Below are 21,313 nucleotides of genomic sequence, written 5' to 3'. Positions count from 1 at the left end.
TTTGAAAACGCATGAGAGTGGAGTGTTCCCACCCTCGGCGAGGATGTGTGAGTGGGGAGCATGCAGAGTCGGGTGTTCCCACCCTCGGCGAGGACGTGTGAGTGTGGAGCATGCAGTGTCGGGTGTTCCCACCCTCGGCGAGGACGTGTGAGTGGGTGTACACATGGAGGCAGTGCCTGCTGTGGGGTCAAAACTGGTGCATGATAGTACTGAAGGGACCTGTCTTTAGGGATCATTTCAGCCAGCTCTTTACATCACAGATGACAGCTCCAAGCCTAGAAGAGGCAGGGGGCTCAGTGGCAAGGCCAGGACCAGCCCTCAGGTCTGTGGCCTCCTGCCCCACGGCACAGTCTCCACAGGGATGGCTGGCTGTCCTGTGTGTGTGACACTGGGTGTGAGTGCAGGGCTGTGCCCAGGTGGGAGGGTGTCTGTGTGGCCCTGACTGTTTTAGTTCAGAGCTGGTGGATCCTCTCCATGGACAGTGACACTTTTAAGGATTTCTGGGTTTGTTTTTCCTATTTGTGGGTTTTTCCCCCACAGGCTCCTGGGTCTGCTGCTGCCTCACGGTGTCCTGACCTTGAGGCTGATGAGGGGAGCCCCGCCCATTCCCTTCATACTGAGTTCTAGGGAGGTGCTTGCCCTATACTCTTAGGAAGGGTCTAGAGAAGTGAGAGGAGCCCAAGCCAGGGGCCAGCTCCAAGAAAGGGCAGCCTCCACACTTCTTGCCCAAATTGGAAATGCAGACAGGTTTCCAAAGGCACAGGCGCCCCGCCAGCTCCTAGCATCTTCCTTGGTGTGCCGCAGGCCAGTTAGGGGTAGGCAGCTTGCACCCAGTTCTCTTTTATCTCAACTTATTTTCCTGGGGAGAGGTGCCTAGGAGTGAGGTAACTTAAACTGGGAATTCTGAGGAAGGTGGGCGAAGTGGCCTCGGCTCTCTGCAGCTGTGTCGACCCAGATTGAGAGTGTGATTCGCTCCCAACCACTTTGTCTTGATCTACTGAAAACTTGGGAACTGAGGGGTACCCTCATTCCCCTTTGTTCACTTTCTCCAGCTCCACTTGGGACTTGGGTGGTGGGACTGGAGACCCCACCCCTGCTCCCGTCCCGCCCCCTTTCCATCCCAGCCTGTTTCCATGTAGCAGACCCTTCCTAGGGAGCAGGGAGGGGAAGCCACAGATTGCAAACCCAGGGGCTCCTTTTTCATTCTTTCTAAAACCTTGATATCCTCAGCCCAAAGGCGATGCCCCCCTGCCACCTCTAAGCCTGGAATTGTGCATAACCCGGATCTTGTATCTTTGTATAACGGATGTTATTTGTACGAAGGGCAGTTCGTAAACAGCACTTGTTCTTTTAATAAAAGAATGTTTTGCAAAAAAAAAAAAAAAAAAAAAAAAAAAAATCCAAAGAGCCCCTGTGTGGTCTGGCTTTATGGAAGGGGACAGGAGGTGGGTGCCAACTGCGGGAGGGTGGGAGGGCGTGGGCTGCGACCCTTCTGTCGGCACTCAGAGGCAGTGCGTGCACATATGCGCCCGCCCCACACGGTGCATCAGTCCGTGGGCCCCGACCCGAGGTGACGCCACGCCCGCGCGCTCGCTTCCAGAAACGCGGCCGAGACTTGGCCAGGGATAGCAGCTCCCGGGAAGGTCCTGGCGCTCGAGGGATGGCCCGGCAGGGGGCGCTGGGACCGATCGCTCACGCCTGGGCTTCCGGACCCGCCGGCCCCTGGCCTCCGCCCTCGCAGAACCCCGCGGCGTCTTCCGGAGCCTGACTGGCCAGGGACAGAGGGGGCGGGGAGGTGACCTGGCGTGGGCGAAGCGGGCGGGCGCGGCGCTGGAATCAGCTATGCGTGGTGTGGGGGCGATCCTGCGGCGCGCGGCGCGCGGCGCCGGGGTGAGCATCCCCGGTCCCCGCCCCGAACTCCACCCGGGCCCGTTCCAGGCCGAACGCCCCCGAGCCCTCGGCCCGCCCCGCCGGTGCCTGGCTGGCCTCAGCTCGCAGGCTTTTCCCGAGCGCCAGTGGCTGCCAGGACCTCCCCAGCCAGCACCTTCTCTTGCGACCCCTTTTTCTTACCCTCTTGTTTCTCCCTCGCCCCTTTAGCCCTGTCACCTCCCTCTCAGATGGCCTCCCGCCTCCTTCCCTTTCCACTGATTTAATTTTTCTGTTTCCAAACCACCGTCTCGTGATGCTTGCGTACCTTGCAGGACCTGAACACGCGGCGGGACGTCTCCTCCTGGCTGGTAAGTACCCCCAGCCTCCCCTCCTCCTCGCACAAGACCTCCAGGCACGGAGATCTAAAGGCAGAGACCAGGAAATGGAGCTAGGAAGGGTACAGCCCTATTCCTCCAAACTCCAGGCACCTGGAGTTAGCCCGTGGCTCTCGGGGAGGTGGGGCGGAGCACAGAGCACCGAGGGGGGCGCCAATCTTCTGTGCTGAGGACAGCAGCACCTGATGAACCAAGCCCCAGTGTGGGTGGCCCTGCCTTAGGCTGGCAGGATCGCGGCCTGCCCGCCCTAGCACCAGGTGGGCACCAGAATTTGAGGGCAGGAAGCTGGACTTTGAAACCTGAGTGCCTGAAACCTGGCTTTAAAATCGCTTCCCTATCCAAAGCTCATGGTCCTCATGGTGTCCTGGGGAAAGGTCTTGCTGGGTGGAGTCAGATCAGCCTCCGGTGAAGGAAACCTGCCACTCACAAAGGCCAGTGGGAAACCGGGAAGGGTTGCAGGCAGGAAGATGCTTCCAGGGCTTGAGCTAACCCTGAGCCCCTGATCTTCCCTGGCCACAGGCCCGTTGGTTCCCCAGAACCCCAGTCAGGTCCGTGGTGGCCCTGAAGACACCCATCAAGGTGGAGCTGGTGGCAGGGAAAACCTACAGATGGTGTGTGTGTGGCCGCAGCAAGAAGCAGGTGAGACCCCTGCCTGCCTTCCTACTAATACTCCTGGCTGGGAGTTCCCACCCAGGACGGTTTTATTCTTCCCACGAGTACCTGAGGGACACCAAGGGGGCTTTGGGACAAAAGGCCAGTGCCCCCAGCAGCCTTAAGCTCACTGCAACTACCCCTTGCAATGAAGCCAGAGAGACACTCGGTCACATGGCCAGCCGGGTGCAGCCGGGCTTCCGGTGGGCTCTTCTGGGGGCTGTTTGCTTCTCGGAGGGGCACTGCATGGCGGAGCTCACGAGGCTGTCTCCTTTCTCCTCCGTTCTTCCAGGAAGCACCTGGGCCATAGGGTCCCAGGCCTTGAACCCTGACATTGGGAAAGGATTCTGCCCAGGTTCTCCTGCCTCCAAAGCCTCCCAGCCTTCCCCCGTGCCCCTCCACTCTAATTCCAGAAAACTCATCCTTCTCAGTTTATGGGACTTCCTGGCCGCCTGTCACAGCTTGCTGTCTTCTCAGCAAGAGAAGGTGCCTGCCCTCACCTGCTTCCCCTTCTGCCCAGGAGCCTTTCATCCCAGCAGGAACTGGCCATATTGTTTGCCTCCCTGGCCCGTTTCCTTCCTGAGAGCTCGGACCTGTGTTCCTTCAAGCTATGTGGCATGGTGTCAGCAGCCCAGGGTCCTGGGTCCCACTCAGGTCTACACACCTCTGCCTCAAGCCCTCTAAGACAAGCTGCTGCTGCTGTTTACACGCTTCTCACCTCTCCTTCTATCCCACCCTGACTCCAATGTCAATAGGCCTTGGTTCAGCTAGGCAAGGTGGCTCACACCTGTTATCCTAGCACTTTGGGAGGCCAAGGCAGGAGGATCTTTCCAGCCCAGGAGTTCAAGAACAGCCTGGACAACAAAGTTGAGACTTCATTTCTACAAATGCCTCTACCCCCACCAAAAAATAGCATGGCAGTGCACCTGTGTTCCCAGCCACACTGGAGGCTGAGGAAGGAGGATTGCTTGAGCCCGGGAGGTTGAGGCTACAGTGAGCTGTGTTTGCACCACTGCACTCCAGCCTGGGCAACAGAGCAAGACCCTTTCAGAAAAAAAAAAAAAGACGTTAGCACCAGTTCGGCCTCTAAGTAGTAAGGCATGTCATCTCTCTGGCCCATTTCCATTACCCAGTCTCTGCTTGAGCGGCTTCTGGGATGGGGAGTGCACTCCAGTGCCAGGCAGCCAGTTTGCTATGGGGCATCCCCTCCTCCCTGTGACCTTCACTCCCTGTCACATGCCCAGTTGTTCCATGGAGCCAACAAGGAGACTCAGAACCATTCACAGATACACACACACACACACACACACACCCCAGTTAGTGCCCTGGCCCTCTGGTTGCCCCAGATACTAATGCTATAAACACTCTGTATGTACTTACCAGACACTTACTACAGGCAAAGTGCACCATGATCATTATTTTATTTCCTTATCTAGCTCAGCTCTTACCACCCCACATTACAGAGCAGAGGTCACTCAGCGAGCCCTGGCAGTCTCGCTCTGGGGCCTGCACCCTAACCACTGTGCCCACTCCCCCTGAGCTCCCGCAGCCCGCCTCGCCCCACCCCGCCCCAGCAGGTGGGGTCAGGTCTTTGACTCCCATCTTTCGCCCACCAGCCCTTCTGTGACGGCTCCCACTTCTTCCAACGCACTGGCCTGTCTCCACTCAAGTTCAAGGCCCAAGAGACGCGCACTGTGGCACTCTGTACCTGCAAGGCCACCCAGAGGCCCCCGTACTGCGATGGCACCCACAGGAGTGAGCGTGTGCAGAAGGCAGAGGTGGGCTCCCCACTCTGAAGGGGCTGTCCAGTCACAGGTGGGCTCGGCTCCAGGCCTGTGACAGGCACCCCTTCTGTGGGGAAGGAAACAGGTGCTGAACCCAAGACCTGGTACCCATGTGTGGCTCACGAAGGAAGAATTGCGCCCTGGGTCAATGTTTGCTGACAGAGAAGACGGTATAAAGAAGCCTGCCCAACCAGACTGGTCCTGTGGTCACTGGTATGAGGCTCACTTGCTGCTTCCTGCTCCAGATTTTAACCTGTGTGTGGCTGGGGGCACCTGAGCAGCCACAGGAGAGGGCAGTTCAGATTCATTCCATATGGGGTCCCCAAGCCAGGCTGAACCCAGAGACAAGGCACCTTTCCCATCTTCCCTCTACCCCAAAGAACTACAGGCTCCAGAAAGTATGCAGCATTTATTACAAAGCCAAGAGATACAGATGTCCCAGGGCAGAGGAGGGCACAGTCACAGGACCTCAGACACAGGACAAGGCGCAAACACAGACAAGCCCACTGGGGGCTCCCAACCCCACACACCTAGGCTGGGATGGAATCTCAATTCTCGACTCCTGCTGCCTCCCAGATCTATGCACACTTGAGGAACTCTCAGTGGGCAGGACCTGCCGGGTCTGTCCCTAGGGAGGTGGTCCGCTGACCTCTGGGGCTGGGGGTGGGGCCAGAGCTTACAGGTTTTCTTGTGCTTTTAGACGCAGTTGCTCTGTCCTGCCCAGGTGACCGGGCCTCAGCTGGGGGTGGAGGGGCCGCTGGAGGGCTGTGTGCCTTTGGCAAAGTCTGGGGTCTGTGCTTGTGTGAGGTTAACCCACCCCCGCCTCCACTCTATGCCCCGAGTGAGACTCCACCACCAGTCCTGCTAGTGAGGGGTCCCGGGTGAGGGCAGGGGCGGTGGGGGTGAAGCACTTCACAATGCTAACGCCACAGTGGAATTCCAGGGCTGAGACCTCTCAGGGCCTGAATCTTCTTTTCCACAGATAAATGATGCAAAGGCCACACACACAGGAGAGAAAAAAAAAGAGGCAGAACTATGTATTCTTTGCACAAAGTTTCCACTGCAAGAGGAGGAGGTGAGGGAGGTGCCACCCCCACCCCACACCTGCTCCTCAGACCCAGGGATAGACTGCGTTTGTAAAAGGCACTGTTCTTAGCAATTTCTGGACATTCAACAATGCGGGGGGGCGGCCACTGGTCAGAGGCAGGACAGCAGCCAAGATGGGGAGAGAAACGGGGGGAGAGGAACAGTTCTAACTGGCTCCTATAGACAGTCAGAATTGTGCCTTAAGCTTTGGGGCTGAAGGGGCCCCCAACACCCCATCTGCCTTGGGAACAGCGAGGACAGCACAGAGCTTGACTGAGCCTCCAGTGGCCCGTCCAGTTCATCTCCAGGCACCCCCAAAAAGAGCAGAGCAAATTACACAAGACCCCCCAAAAAATGAACACCATTCCCCACACATACACACACACATAAAGTTTGTTTCCTGTGGCATTTAAATTAATCTGGTTGGTCCATAGAAAATAAGTATGTATATTTGGTTTTTCCTATGTACATATATATATAGATTTATTTATAAAACCCGTCCCCACTCCCAAGGTGGGAGGAGCTGGGGAAAGTAGAAGAGGTGGAAAAAAGGGCCCAGAAAAAGTGGAGGGAGTGGAGAGGCTTGGCTGGAAGGAGGGAGAGAGGGTCCCTGGCCTCAAGTTAAAGGGGGCACGGGAGCGCCGTTGACAGTCATCTTGCGCCCCCTGCTGGTGGAGGATGGTGTCTGCAGGCAGTTCGAGGTACCCCCGTTGGCAGCTGTGGCGGCCCCACTGGCTGCAGAAGGGGGAGTGGGGGAGGTAGGGTGGGTGGCTGGAGGCCCATGGGAGCTGGGAGAGCCATGGGATGGGGTGGCTGGGCTGGGCAGGGAGGAGGAGGTGGCCGGTAGGGTGGCAGGGCTGGGAGCCTTGTCGCTGACCGACTCACACTCGGACGCCCCGCTGGTGTTGGTGCCCTCGGAAGGGGTGGGCACCGTGGCTAGGGTGAGCCGCTTGCAGGCCGGCTGGACACGGTACTTGAGGGGGAGAGGCCCGTTCTGTGGGAAGAGGGGGGAGGAAAGGCAGGGAAGGGGACGGTGTCAGGAGAGGCCAACTAGAAGGCCACCAGCTCCACCCCACAGTGTCCGAACAAGAAAAAAGGGACAGGACAGGACCTCAGAGAGGAGGGAGACAAGGACACAGGGCACAACCCAGAGAGGCAAAAGGTCTAAGAGGAGAGACTCGGTCAGAGAAGAAGAGAAGAGAGAGGGAGGCCAGAACATGGCAGCCACCAGCACCTCTTTACGCCCCTAAACCAGGGGAGGCCGTCTGCCCAAGGAGTCTTGTCTCCTGAGCGGAAAGTCATCATAAGAGATGGCCCCGAGGCTGACCTGCTGTGGCAAGCCACCCTGGACACGCAGCTCATGGGACAAGGGATGGACTGTCTCTGGTTAAGAGGAGGGTGGCCCACATGGCCACAGACCAAGGCCAGACCCTGCAGGGATCTGCTCCCTGCCTGCCCCACCGCTGGCTCACCCGCCGCCAGGGGTAGATGTAGGCGATGTCCATAAGGGTGTAGTATTCCTTCAGCGGCTCGTCCTCGTACAGAACCTCCACCTGGAGGAGGGAAGTGGAGGACACCATGACCCTGGCCAGGCTCGGAGCTCCAGGCTGGAAATGTGGGGACTGGGAGTTGAGGCCATGGGAAGGGTGGATTTGCAGATGGTCCTTCATTCCTTGGGGGTTTCACTGTGGATCTGACTTCCCTGTTGGAGCCATTCCAACATAACTCCTGACCACCAGGTAGGAAGGGGTCCAGAGACCATTTCCTTCTTGGTAGCAGCCTGGCCCCACCATGCACACAGCTATCTGGGTCTCCTATCTCTGGCAGGTCTCCCAGAGGAGTTGAAAGCGCTCAGGGGGATCTTCTGGAACTCTGTCTCTCACCCCCAGCTACAAAATGGAACCACCCAGGGAGCTTTAAAAAACACCAATGCAGCCGGGCATAGTGGCTCACGCCTGTAATACACTTTGGGAGGCCAAGGTGGGCGGATCACCTAAGGTCGGGAGTTCGAGACCAGCCTGACCAACGTGGAGAAACTCTGTCTCTACTAAAACTACAAAAAAAAAAAAAAAAAAAAAAAAAATTAGCTAGGCATGGTGGTGCATGCCTATAATTCCAGCTACTCGGGAAGCTGAGGCAGGAGAATCATTTGAACCCAGAAGGTGAGGTTACGGCAAGCCGAGATTGCACTCTGTAGCCTGGGCAACAGGAGTGAAACTTCATCTCAAAAAGAAAAAACAAACAAAAAAACACACCAATGCCTGGCTGGGCACGGTGGCTCACGCCTGTAATCCCAGAGCTTTGGGAGGCCAAGGTGGGTGGATTGCCTGAGGTCAGGAGTTTGAGACCAGCCTGGCCAACATGGTGAAACCTCGTCTCTACTGAAAATATAAAAATCAGTCTGCTGTGGTGGCGCATGCCTGTAATCCCAGCTACTCTGGAGGCTGAGGCACAAGAACTGCTTGAACTTGGGAGGCGGAGGTTTGCAGTCAGCCAAGATATAGCACCACTGCATTCCAGCCTGGGTGGCAGAGCAAGACGCTGTCTCAAAAAATAAAGAAATATGGAATCTAGGCTGGGCTCAGTGGCTCACATCTGTAATCCCAGCACTTTGGGAGGCCAAGGCGGGTGGATCACCTGAGGTCAGGAGTTTGAGACCAGCCTGGCCAACATGGCAAAACCCCAACTCTACTAAAAATACAAAAATTAGCTGGGCATGGTGGTGCATGCTTGTGATCCCAGCCACTCGGGTGGCTGAGGCATGAGAATTGCCTGAAGACGAGAGGCGGGGGTTGCAGTGAGCAGAGATTGCAAAACTCCTGCCTAGGCGATAGAGCAAGATTCCATCTGGAGAAAAAAAAAAAAGAAATATGGTATCTAGGGCTGGGAGTGGTGGCTCACATCTGTAATCCCAGCACTTTGGGAAGCTAAGACGGGCGAATCACCTGAGGTTTGGAGTTCGAGACCAGCCTGTTCAAATAGTGAAACCCTGTCTCTGCTAAAAATACAAAAATTAGCTAAGTGTGGTGTTGCACATCTCCAATCCCAGCTACTCGGGAGGCTGAGGCAGGAGAATCGCTAGAACCCGGGAGGCGGAGGTTGCAGTGAGCCGAGATTACTGCCTGATGACAGAACAAGAAAAAGAAAAATGGAATCTACTAAAAAGCAAAAGAAATATGGAATCTACTAAATCAGAATCTGCATTTTAACAAGATCTCCAGGGTACACACAGACATTCAAGCTTGAAAAGCCATGTTCTAGAGCTCCACTGGAATTCAGACTAGCCTCCCCCCAGGCAACTGGCCCCCGGCGAGGCCCCATGTTCCACACTCACCACTGCCGCAGTTCCAGTGTGCAAGCACGTACACATACATGCCACCTTGGTCCCATGCACCACTGCACATGGAGGCTGCCCCCACCCTAATCTCGGTTTCAACCACCCTTCTATTAACACGTGGGCTCAGTTAGCCAGGTGAGCCCTGGGTGACACCTAAGCCAGCTCTGAACAACAGCTGGGGTGCACAGACTGTCAGACACACCCATACACGCACACTTATTTTTTGAAAGGCCCAGGGACCCACCTTGTACTTGCTGGGCACATCCATCTTGTTGCGGAGAAACTTGGCGAGGTGCATGACGGTCATGGCTGCCGGGCACCGAAGGAAGCGCACCCCTGTCTGCTGGGGCACAGGCACCCATGGTCTGGGATCCAGCCCAGGCCACTCCCTCCCAGCCCACATCCCTGTCCTGGGCAGGCCCCAGCACTCACTTTCTCTTTGTCCCCATCCCCATTCTCCAGGGGGCCCTTCTTCTCATCCCGGTCCCTAGGGGCGGAGAAAGAACAAAGCTAGGAAGACCCAGGAGGAGGATCCCTCAATGCTCCCATCCAGAGGCCCCCGGTGGGAGAAAGGGTGACCCAGCCTAGGAGCCCAAAAGGGGTCAGCCTGGGCCAGACTTGCCTGGCACCTTCGTAGAACTCAATGGAGAGGCTGACAATCTCATCATCGCTCAGAGCCCCCTTCTCCTGCTCCAAGACCTCACCTCGGTCCTCATTGGAGCCGTTGGGGACTGCAGAAGGACAGAAATCTCAGGTAGGCGGAGGATGGAGGAAGGGAGCCCGCCAAGGACCCAGGGATCATGAACTCAGCCAGATGAGCCCAGCCACCAGGGAAGGCGGGCGTGGAGGAGGTCAGAGGGTGGGTGGTGGTAGCACTACACACCTGCGTGGTCCCAGGCACGCCTGTGCATACACAGATGGACGCGAGCACACTCACCCTCCGTCAGTGGGTACGCTGCATAGAAGTCCCGCCGCCGTTTCATCTCATCTGGAAGAAGGCAGCAGGATGAGGACAGGGCCATGGGTTGGGAAATGGGGTCGGTGGGCGGGAGGAAGAATGGTGTGCAGATACCTTTAAAAAGCCCAGGGACCAATTTGTAGACAATGTCTTGGAGGGTTTTGTCAGACCTGGGGACAAACGGACAGGGCTTATCAGCCACGCGCTCTCCAGAGAACTCCTCTGATCTCACCCTGCTCTCCCAGCCAGGGGACCCCTCTTCCCACCCCCTTCCTGAGACCCAGTGCCCAGGCATTGGGGTCCCTGTGGATCTGGTCTTTGCCGCTCTAGTATGTCAGCCTGTGACAAGCCAGATGCAACCCCAAGGGAAGGAAGTGGCCCAGGTCCACGCCTCGTGCTTCTCCCACACCTGATGCCTTGATGAAGGAAGCATGAAGGGCGGGAGGGATGGGGGAGGCTGACCCAGGGGGTCGTGCGGGCAGGAGGTGCGGGCCATGCCCACCTGATGCTCAGCAGCGGCCGGGTCTTATGCACCTGCACATCACACATGGGGCAGTATTTGTTGGTCTCCAGGTAGCGCACGATGCAGGTTTTGCAGACTTGGGGGTGTGGAGAGAGAGAGAGGAGAGTCAGAGCCGCCTTCCGACCCCAGGACCAGCTTCCCTGCCCTCTGCTCTGACCCAGCTATCCTTTCTCCTCCACCTGTCCCTGCTCCGAGGCCCAACGTGGCAATGTGTGTTTTGCACGTGCGGCACCTGTCCCTGTGCATCGTGGAGGGAAGTTGGACAGGCCAGTGTCATGTACAATGCAGCCCAAGTTCCCAGCCCCCCGATGGAGGAGAAGACAAGAGCCAGCCTGTTAGAGGTGCTCCTAGGTCTCACCCGCTTGCCGCCAAGCCCACAAACAGGGGGTGTCTGCATAAAATTTCAGCCATTTCAAGAAAGAACTGAGATTTCAGAGACAATGAACTTCTGGGCTGACACCCTGTGCCTGGTCACCCCTGCCAGGTGGGCCCCTGTGACCTGAGGATTCCTGGCAGACACCTGGACGCGTTTGCTCTTCAGGGCAAGGTCTTTAGTGCTACGTTCCTCAGGCCGTGCCTACCCCCAATCTGGGTACAGAGGCTGCCCACCCTGAGCAGCTCTCCTCCCGCCAACTCACAGGAATGCAGGCACTCCACGATAGTGGTGGCGTCGATGAAGTACCCCCCGCAGAGGGCACACATGAGGTGGGGATTCAGCTCCGTGATTTTGATCCGTGTAGTCCGATGCATGATTCCGGGGTCGGGGGTGGGGGGACTGGGGAGCGTTGACCTGGGAAACGGAAGTGGAATCAGAAACTCAGAGCGTTGGCAGCCCCTCCCACGCATCATCCACACCTCCCAGCCCATCTCTCCCTGAGCCCAAGGCCCTTCTCTGCCTTCAGGGTGGGCTGGGGCCGTACATGCGGCTGGTTCTTTCTGGCCCCCTATGAGTGTTCATTAGGTTCCGGGCTCTGGAGATTCACACAACCTTGAGCAACAAGGTCAGCTCTCTCTGAGGAGCAGGAGGAAAGACTGAAGTTAGGCCACAGTACGTACTGCCCAACTCCCCAGAGAATATAATGAGGCAGGAAAATAGGAGCGAAGAGGATTTTTAAAACTCTCCAGGTCGGGCGAGGTGGCTGACGCCTGTAATCCCAGCACTGTGGGAGGCCGAGGTGGGTAGATCACGAAGTCAAGAGATCGAGACCATCCTGGCCAACATGGTGAAACCCCGTCTCTACTAAAAAATACAAAAATTAGCTGGGCACGGCAGCACGTGCCTGTAGTCCCAGCTAGTCCCAGGCTGAGGCAGGAGAATCGCTTGAACCTGGGAAGCGGAGGTTGCAGTGAGCTGAGATCGCGCCACTGCACTCCAGCCTGCCACCTGGCGACAGAACAAGACTCTAAAAAAAAACAAACAAAAAAACTCTCCAATCTGCCAGGTGCCGTGGCTCATGCCTGTAATCTTAACACTTTGAGAGGCCAAGGTGGGCAGATCACCTGGGGTCCAGAGTTCGAGACCAGCCTGACCAACATGAAGAAACCCCATCTCTACTAAAAATACAAAAAATCAGCCAGGAGTGGTGGTGCATGCCTGTAATCCCAGTTACTCAGGAGGCTGAGGCAGGAGAATCGCTTGAACCCGGGAGGCAGAGGTGTGGTGAGCCGAGATTGCACCACTGCACTCCAGCCTGGGTAACAAGAAAGAGCAAAACTCTATCTCAAAAACCAAAAAAACCAAAAAACCTCTCTCCAATTCCAGGCTGGGCGCAGTGGCTCATGTCTGTAATCCTGGCATTTTGGAAGGCTGTGGCAGGAGGATCCTGCTGGCTCAAGAGATCCCTTGAGCCTGGGAGGTTGAAGCTGCAGTGAGCTGGGATTATGCTGCTGCACTCAAGCCTGGGCAATAGAGCAAGACTCTGTCTAAAAAAGAAAAACAAAACAAAACTCCCCAATCCCAATCCACAGTCACTGACTTGGTCCACATTTAAAGCATACTAGGAACTAGGAGGAAACTTAGATAAGCCACTGCCCTGAACTTCAAGGAATAGAAGAGAAAAACTAAGCGATCCTCACTCCCTCAACCCCTCCATCCGTGCAGGGCCTCAGACCTGCTCTTTCCACTACATCCCACCCTCCTTTCTACTCCATCCATTCACTCCTTCTCCAGGCTTCCCTGGAAATACCAAGGGCACAGGCTACCACCCTCGGTTAGAAGGCCGCAGCCGTCACTTGTGCTTCCCGCTCTGCATCCAGCCTAGGCCTTCGGGCACCTCCCTCCTAAGTCTGCCAGACCTAGGCTGCTCCCAGGACATCCACCATACACTAACCATTTGGTTTCCAGGCCTGGAACTCGGGCAGGGAACATGCCCGAAGCTGGGAATGTGCAGCTCCAGCCCTAGCCCTGGATTCAAAGAGTTTAGGCAAAAAGGCTACACCCCTGCCACAGGAGTCCCTCCCACTGCCCCTGACGGAGAGCCCCTGCATGAGTGCTGCCTGCCCACAGCACACACGTGGTCCAGGACCCCCTCCCCAACCCCCAGCCGCTTTCACGCACCCACAGGAATTCTCCCCACGTGGTCCCTGTTACCCTCCCACTGTCTCCAGCCCCGGTGACACCTCTGCCACCTGTTCACAGGCTGTCCAGTGACAAACCACAGGCTCTCACAGATGCCTGCCAAAGCTGGGCAGAAAGTGTCTGTCCCCAGCCTGCTGGGACACCAGCCAGGGGGGACAGGGTCTACAGAGGTCAAAGTCCAGCTTTGGATTGGCCGCTGTGCTTCCTTTTTGGTAAAAGAAATCAAACCTGCACCTGGAAGGGACAGCCCCTCCCTCCTCTTTCCCAGACTAAAAGCCCAGGGGTGGGGCTTGGGAGGGTGGCCAAGCCCCAACAGCTCCTTTACAACATACTCACACCCTTCTGTCCTTTCCAGAAAGACTTCTAAAGCCACCACACTGGGTTTTCTAGGACAAGAAATTCACAGCCGGGATCAGCAGTTTCTATAGAGACCCCAGGATGAGTCTGGCCAGGACCCAGACAGCCAACAGAGTCTCAGGGAACCTAGCCAGAGACTGAAAGAGATGCAGAGACACAAAGGCCACACGTGGGAGAGACAGCAAGTTGCAGGGCAGACAGGGGAACAAGCCAGTCCCACAGCAAGCCCAGAGACAAGGCGGAGAGGCGGTGGCCCCCAGGATCTGAGAAGGGAGAGGGGTTCCCACCCCACACACAGTGGCCTCGGCCAGCCCTCCCTGCATGGGTCCCCCTTTCGCAATTACGCAGAAGGCTGCTGGCTACTCCACTGTTTGGTCGTTTCCATAGTAACCCTGTCTCTGGCAAGATGCCCAAATATTATTACAACCATCCAGAGGAGAGAATAATCCAAGTAGCTGTCTCTCTGAGTGTGTGTAATATCCATCGTGTGTACGTGCCGTCTGGGCCTCCAAAAGTACTTCCTGTGACTGCCTGACCATCACATGTGAGTCCAGATGCATCTATGTGTGTGTGCACACACTGCCACCAACAAACACGCTGGGCTCTGATAACACCTGGGGTCCCTATTGCTGGGTAAACCGCATGCCCTCATTTCTCCCACTCACCCTCTTATACACGTGCAGGGTACACACACACACACATAAACACGTAGGCTCTGCACACTTCACACTGCCCTGAGCCACCTCACTCATACACCCGCTGTGTTTTCAAAACAGACACTTGCTCTTTTTTTTTTTTTTTTTTTTTGAGACGGAGTTTCGCTCTTGTTACCCAGGCTGGAGTGCAATGGCGCGATCTCGGCTCACCGCAACCTCCGCCTCCTGGGTTCAGACAATTCTCCTGCCTCAGCCTCCTGAGTAGCTGGGATTACAGGCACGCATCACCGTGCCCAGCTAATTTTTTGTATTTTTAGTAGAGACAGGGTTTCACCATGTTGACCAGGATGGTCTCGATCTCTTGACCTCATGATCCACCCGCCTCGGCCTCCCAAAGTGCTGGGATTACAGGCATGAGCCACCATGCCTGGCCTTCTTTTTTTTTTTTTTTTTTTAAAGATGGTCTTGCTCTGTTGCCCAGGTTGGAGGGCAATGATGTGATTTCAGCTCACTGCAGCCTCCACCTCCCAGGTTCCAGTGATTCTTGTGCCTCAACATCCTGAGTAGCTGGGATTACAGGCACCTGCCACCATACCCGGCTAATTTTTGTATTATTTTTTTTAAGTAGAAATGGTGTTTTGCAAAAAAAAAAAAAAAAAAAAAAAAAAAAAAAGAAATGGGGTTTTGCCATGTCAGCCAGGCTGATCTTGATCCTGGCCTCAAGTGATCTGCCTGCCTCGGCCTCCTAAAGTGTTGGGATTACAGGCATGAGCCACCACACCCAGCCGACAGTTGCTCTTAAGGACCCCACAGCCAGGAGCCCCACACTGCAAATGGCTGTGCCCCTTACCCAATCACTTCCCTGCACATTTCTGAGAATTCAGCCCGAGCCTATCCCTCAGGCCTCTGTCTAGACACAAGGCCCAAAGTGATGCTGATTGAATGAAATGCTGTTCCTTCTCCAGTTCCCCTTGCCAGCCAGGCTTGGTGGCTCACCCCTGTAATATCAGCACTTTGTGAGGCCAAGGCAGGTAGATCACAAGGTCAGGAGTTTGAGACCAGCCTGATCAACATGGTGAAACCCCATCTCTACTAAAAATAAAAAATTAGCCGTGCATGGTGGCGGGCACCTGTAATCCCAACTACTCAGGAGGCTGAGGCAGGAGAATCTTTTGAACCTGGGAGGCAGAGGTTGCAGTGAGCTGAGATCAATCCACTGCACTCCAGCCTGGGCAACAGAACAAGACTTTGCCTTGGAAAAAAAAAAAAAAAAAAAAGAAATAAGCCCCTTGTCTCACTCCCTGCTCCCTGTCACCCCAACCCCACGGGTTCTGACTGTTACCTCTGGGGCTGAGGGTGGGGAGAAGCACTGATTGGCTCCCCACCTGATTGCCATGGTTACCTGCAGGGCTCTGCCAGCAGGTGCCAAGAGCAATGTTAACAGGAGCTCTGTCTCCCTGGAGCACCCTCTCCCCAGCTCCCCATCCCAGGAGGCCCCAGGCCCTGCAGCCCTGACATCCAGTTCCTCCCCGCTGCACTGGCTGGTGTGCTGTGGGAAGGCAAGGGAAAAGGGGTGATGGTGGCTGGAAATCCAGTTGTCTTTACTTTGAAGAGGCTAAGAGATGGGAAGAACTTGAGGGAGAAAGAGTGAGAGACACAGATCCCAAGAAACAGAAAGGAGAGGCCCAGCTCCATTGGAAATGGCCTCTGCAGAGCTCAGGGGCTTTAAAACTTCAGTCCCAACTGTGCCCCCCAGTGACTCCAGCACTGTCTCCACCTCTAACACCACTCTCCCTGCCACTGTCTTTGCAAGGGCGTGTGTGACCCTTAGGCGGCCAACGTTCTGGGCCCTGGGGCCCCGGGTCTGGCTATAGCTACTCTGGCAGGAAGGGAACTTGCTCAGCACTCAGCATCCAACCCCAAACCCTCCTTGCCATTCAAGCCTAGCGCTTGTCTTTCCCAATCCTTAAAGACCCCTGCTAAGAAATCAACCCCCATACATCTATTTTGGAGTCTCGCTCTGTCTCCTAGGCTGGAGTGAAGTGGCGTGATCTCTGCTCACTGCAACCTCCGCCTCCTGGATTCAAGCCATTCTCCTGCCTCAACATCCTGAATAGCTGGGACTACAGGCATATGCCACCACACCCAGCTAACTTTCGTATTTTTAGTAGAGACAGGGTTTCACCATGTTGGCTAGGCTGGTTTCAAACTCCTGGCCTCAACTGATCTGCCCACCTTGGCCTCCCGAAGTGCTGGGATTGCAGGTATGAGTGAGCCACCGCGCTCGGCCCCATCTCTCTATTTTAACCAGTGTCTTTCTGGAAGCCACCCTGCAATTTAGGCCTCTCTCACTTCTTCATGGTCCCCTGTGGAAACAGTGGGTCTCCCAGCCCCAAGGCCCCTGTGTCCTCTGATGCCGCAGCCCTCTCTGCTCTGCCTGCCTCCAAATGAAATCAGCCCCACTCCCTCACTAGAAAGTCTCCAGGTCTTGGGGAAAGTCACTCAAGGTCACATCCAGATGTCTGGAACTGCAGAGGTGAAAGAGATCTTAGAAAGCACCTTGTCACCCAACACGGTGGCTCACGCCTGTAATCTCGGCACTTTGGGAGGCAGAGGCAGGGGGATCATGAGGTCAGGAGATCGAGACCATCCTGGCCAACATGGTGAAACCCCATCTCTACTAAATATAGAAAAAACTAGCTGGGCGTGGTGGCACATGCCTGTACTCCCAGCTACTTGGGAGGCTGAGGCAGGAGCATCGCTTGAACCAGGGAGGCGGAGGTTGCAGTGAGCTGAGATCGCACCATTGCACTCTAGCCTGGGCAACAGAGCAAGACTCCATCTCAAAAAAAAAAAAGATGAGCACACTCAGAGAGAAGTGACTTGTCTAAGGTCACGCAGCAAAGCAGTGGCAGTCCTGCGACAAGAAACTGCCTGACTCCCACCTCAGTGCTTTTAACACCCTGGCACCCAGCCAGGCTCCTCACTCATCTAAAGCAATAATGCCTGGCTCCATCCCAGCAGGTGGGAGGGCAGCTCCCTGGAGTGGCGGGAAAACCACTCAGTGGGCCACCGTCTGGGAGGGAGTCAGTCCGGCCAAACATGACCATCAGGACGGCCTCCTGCCTTGACGAAGGAAGAGGAGGCAGTGTTAATCGCCTTACCCCCTTTCCATGGTACACAGGGGGAAACAGGCTGCCGGGAAGTACGGCATCAAGACTCAGACCCTGGGTTCTCTGACTCTGTTCCTCTCCCAGCTTCGTGGGTCCAACTGTGCAATCCTCTTGTATTTGTGTTTGGGGCCATGAGGGTCTGCCTAGGCACACTGTGAACCTCCCAACTTTCCTTGATCCTTGACAATGGCACAAAGATCTACTCCCCTGTCCCCACCATGCATTGAAAAGGGCCTTTAGCCTCCTGAAGCTGGGCTTACTCAGCCCCCTCTCCCACCTCTCAGCTCCCTAAGAACAAAGGCAAACCCCCAAATTTACAATTGCCAGATACACACACATACAGCCAGACACACCCCCCTCCACCTCTCACTCACCACACAAGGCCAGATAGACACAACAGGACACCACACACACACAATCACAGCCAGACCAGAGCCAGGCCCACCTTGCCAGATGCAGAAGCCACCCCCATCCACCGCGCACCTAGAAGCACACGGCCTGACATCCCTGCCTGGAACCAGATCTGCAAACACACACTAACCTTTTGTACGCCCCTGGTCCACCCAGGGTAAATGATAACATAAGTCTTCAGCAACAAAGGCAGTTCAGCTTCCAACATCTGCTCTAGGGACCAGAGGCTGAGGGCTGCAGTGGGCATCTGACCTGCACAAAGCTGTACCCTCTTCCAATCCAGGCTCTCCATTCCCATGGCAAGAGCTCCATCAACGAACATCTCCCAGGCAAGGCCAGGGACAGCGGAGTACCCCTTCCTGCCCAACCCCCAAGACTTCAACTTGAACCCTACCCAGCTACACAAGGTCTGGATCCTGGGGTCGGTTTCCTGCTTCATTCCAAAGCTAGTTCTAAAGCCTCAATCCCCCACCCCCCAACCAGGGGAGCCCCTGGGAAAACCTTCCCACCAAAAAGCTGCAACAGAGCTGGCTTTATGCTCCAAGTAATAGCATCTTGGACCAGAGTGGTGGGGGTGGGGAAAAATTAAAGAGTTTCAGGAACAGAAACTGCCAGGAGTCCCAGAGGAGGAGGCATCAGAAGAGAGCGGGGAGGGGACAACCAGGAGACCGCACTCTGGGGAGACTGAGGCAGCATGGGGGACACTGAGGGACAAAGACCTCGGGGAAGCGCTGGGTAACACTTCCACAATATTCATTGGCAAATTCACCCGCCTCTAGGCTGCCTCCTCCCACTTCAAACCAACGGGAGCGATTACGGGCAGACAGGGGCAGTGGGGGAGGGCGAGGGGCATGGCCGGGACCACCGTGGAAACAGGACAGGCAGGGGGTGTCTGCTTGCCCGGGGGTCCCATGCCCTCAGAGCTAGCAGCAGGAGGGTGTGCGGAGGGTGGGGGGCCGGGCGCCCAAGGGGAAAGGGGGCCAGTTCATCAGACCCCCTTGCCTCCGCTGGCCATGGGAAATACTGCGATAGATTTCCTTCCATCCCCATTCTACCCCCCTCAGCCCGAGCTTCCCCAGGAGCCCAGGTCCAAGGATCAGGGACCCCAGTTACCGGGTGGCCGCTTCCACCTTCCCTAGAGCCAAACTTTCGGCGGGGCCCCGGGAGGCGTGTTCCGGAGGGAGGCTCTGCTGAGGTGGTTCAGGAGGGGGCGGGGCGCCGGCGCCGGGACGGGGAGCGGGGACCGGCTGGGGGAGGTGCCCGAGAGGACCCGGACCCCGGCGGCGAAGGGCGCCCTCCCCGGCCTCGCGGCCGCCTCAAAGCACGACCCCTTCTGCCGGCCCCAAGTCCCCGCACGTCCGCGGCGCCCCAGTGCCCACGGGGGAGCGACTCCTGCCCAGACGGAAAGGGGGCAGATCGGGCAGAGCTGGGGCGGCTTTGGCTCGTGGGGAGCGGCGACCCAACCCAGCGCGCACCCCGCAAGCCCTCCTGGCTGCTCGGGACCTTCCCCCTCGCTACCTCGGAACAGGGTCTGCCCAGGAGCTGCTGCACAAAGAGGTGGTGGTCGAGGGAGACGCCAAATCGTTAAGAGGGGGAACCCGTTTCGGCCATCTTGGAAGAGAGGAAAGGGAAAAAGGGACAGAAAAAAGGGAGAAAGAAAGGCGGACGGGGCGAGCTGGACTGGGGGCTGGCGGGGCGCGGGAGGTGCGAGGGCAGGATCGGCTCAGAGCCTCCCCTTCCCACCGGGGCTTGCAGAGAAGGGCCGGCCCCCATCCCAATCCCCAGAGGGTTACCGGGCAGGAGAGGAAAAGGAAGGGGGAGTCGCTCCGCTTACCTGGGTTCGGGGTCCGGTGGGTCTCGGGGAGGGGGGGATGGGAGGGAGGGAGGGAAGGGAGGGGAAGGGGGCCGCAGCCGTGTCGCTCGCCCAGGCGGCGGGAGGGGAGAAACCTACGGTAAGAAAGGAGTTTGTGAAAGCGGCTTGGGGTGGGAGGGAGAGAGGGGAGGGGAGGGGACCGAGGGGGGAGGGGAGGGACCGGAGTTGCGGGGGGAGACAAAATGGCTTTTTTCCTCCAGACAAGAGTAGGTCCCGCCCACTACTCACCCACGTGACCTCATTCCTTCAGGATGCTGGCGGAGAGGGGAAGAGGAGGGGGAGGCTGGCACTGCCGCTCCCCGCCACCGGCTGCCGTGTCCCTACCCTGGACGAGACCCCTCCCTTCCCACGCGGCCGCCCCGACCCCGGAGGATGGGTTCTCTTCTGTTACCTTCCGCACTCAGCCCCTCCCCTCAAAATATGCGTTCCCCTCACTGACCCTGTGATGCCCACCCCTAGCCGGGGTTCCTGGAAAATGGTGAAATGGGGACTAGGCTGAAAGATGGCCCGCGGGCCTCCACTCCCGGCCTAGACGAAAGGGCGCGGGGCTCCCGCGGGGGACGCAGCGCCTTCAGCCACGCGTCCTGGCGATTTTCATTCACTCCAAGTGACACTCCCTTAAAATTAATAACTGCATCTGGGAGGGCGAGCGTGTCCTCCCCGCTCCCCTTGGCCGCAGGGGCGCTGACCCTGAAAAGCGGCGCACAGGGATCTAGCCTGGGCCCCCGGCAGGGAGAAATCGCGGGAGGGGAGTGGAGGTGCGGGGTGAGGCCGGGGTGGGGGGGTGCCTCGCCGCGGGGAGCTGTGGAGGCGGCTGCGCCTAGGCGTGCTCGGGCGGAGAAGAAAGGAGGTTCGCTGAGGGCGGGAACTCAGGCTCCAGGCCTGGGACACAATAATTCGGCCGACGGCGAGAGGCCACACTGGTCGAGGAAACAAGGCGCCAGGCTGGAAGGTGGGCCCGCGCCTTTTCTCTGGCCTGGCGCGGATTTCGTATTTTTCGCTCGCGCCCTGCGCTGCGCGCTGCTTGTGCGCCTCCCTCCGCGCGCGGGCGGGAGAGTCGGGCGAGCGCCAAGACGGCGGGGCCCGCTGACTCCCACCGGCTGCCCGGCTCCACCCGGCGCTCGGGCTCCGGTCCCCAGTGGCTCCGACCGGAGGGAGAGAACGAGGGAGGCTTGGAAATGCCGGGAGGAGCCGTGAGGTCGGCGCCGGGGAAGCGAATCGATACTGCATTACTGGACGCCCGTGGGCCTCATGAGGACGGTCGAATCGCTCATTCGTTATTCACGATTTATTAGGGATGGCGGCAGCGTCTGTCCCTCCAGAAAGCTCAATTATCCATCCGGCCAGCAGCGCCATGGCGCGCACTGACGGTGGGAGGCTCGAGTTAGAAATTAGGAAAGGAATCTTCGCCCGGTTTTGGAGCGCCCGTCTCCTCTTCTCTCGTTGCTCGCAGCCAAGGCAGCCCCGGAGCTGGGGGCCTCGGGTGAATGTTTTCGCCCTCTGGCCAGCGACCAGGAGACCTGCGCACATTAGCCACCGAGTGATCCTAGCTTGAGCCTGCAGTCACACCGGCGGGATGGGGGCGGGGAGGAAGAGGAAGGGCGGAGAGATTTCCTTCTAGAGGGAGTGGTTGGAGAACCGGCGGGAGAAGGGCCAAGGGAA

The 21,313-nt window shown here is 57.3% G+C and overlaps 2 protein-coding genes across 7 annotated transcripts; one reads left to right on the top strand and one right to left on the bottom strand.

Moving 5' to 3' along the window:
- The first annotated feature begins 1,842 nt into the window (after positions 1 to 1,842).
- On the top strand, positions 1,843 to 4,894 carry CISD3 (CDGSH iron sulfur domain 3). Its single transcript, XM_064367470.1, has 4 exons — positions 1,843 to 1,890; positions 2,202 to 2,237; positions 2,784 to 2,903; positions 4,532 to 4,894. Exons 1-4 carry the CDS (start codon positions 1,843 to 1,845, stop codon positions 4,709 to 4,711), a joined length of 384 nt encoding a protein of 127 aa, XP_064223540.1. The 3' UTR covers positions 4,712 to 4,894.
- A 199-nt stretch (positions 4,895 to 5,093) lies between these two features.
- Positions 5,094 to 19,771, bottom strand: PCGF2 (polycomb group ring finger 2). Of its 6 annotated transcripts, none has more exons than XM_064367468.1 (10): positions 19,613 to 19,771; positions 11,242 to 11,393; positions 10,583 to 10,679; positions 10,195 to 10,250; positions 10,060 to 10,110; positions 9,745 to 9,853; positions 9,555 to 9,609; positions 9,367 to 9,462; positions 7,258 to 7,338; positions 5,094 to 6,779 (listed from the first exon to the last, which is right to left on the bottom strand). In XM_064367468.1, the coding sequence occupies exons 2-10, from the start codon at positions 11,351 to 11,353 to the stop codon at positions 6,402 to 6,404; spliced, it is 1,035 nt and encodes a 344-aa protein (XP_064223538.1). In that variant the 5' UTR covers positions 11,354 to 11,393; positions 19,613 to 19,771; the 3' UTR covers positions 5,094 to 6,401. The 6 variants fall into 6 exon arrangements, with proteins under 6 accessions (XP_064223538.1, XP_021526231.1, XP_012307340.1 ...); XM_021670556.2 differs by having other exon boundaries at positions 9,367 to 9,465; positions 19,613 to 19,631; XM_012451917.2 differs by lacking the exon at positions 19,613 to 19,771 and adding an exon at positions 19,297 to 19,389.
- Positions 19,772 to 21,313: the final 1,542 nt, after the last annotated feature.

The sequence above is a fragment of the Aotus nancymaae genome, unplaced genomic scaffold (assembly GCF_030222135.1).
Source record: "Aotus nancymaae isolate 86718 unplaced genomic scaffold, 86718_ANA_hifiasm-v0.15.2.pri h1tg000072l, whole genome shotgun sequence".
Classification (NCBI taxonomy): domain Eukaryota; kingdom Metazoa; phylum Chordata; class Mammalia; order Primates; family Aotidae; genus Aotus; species Aotus nancymaae.
Note: the sequence above shows the minus strand (reverse complement) of the source record. Positions and strands in the feature narration are given on the sequence as shown.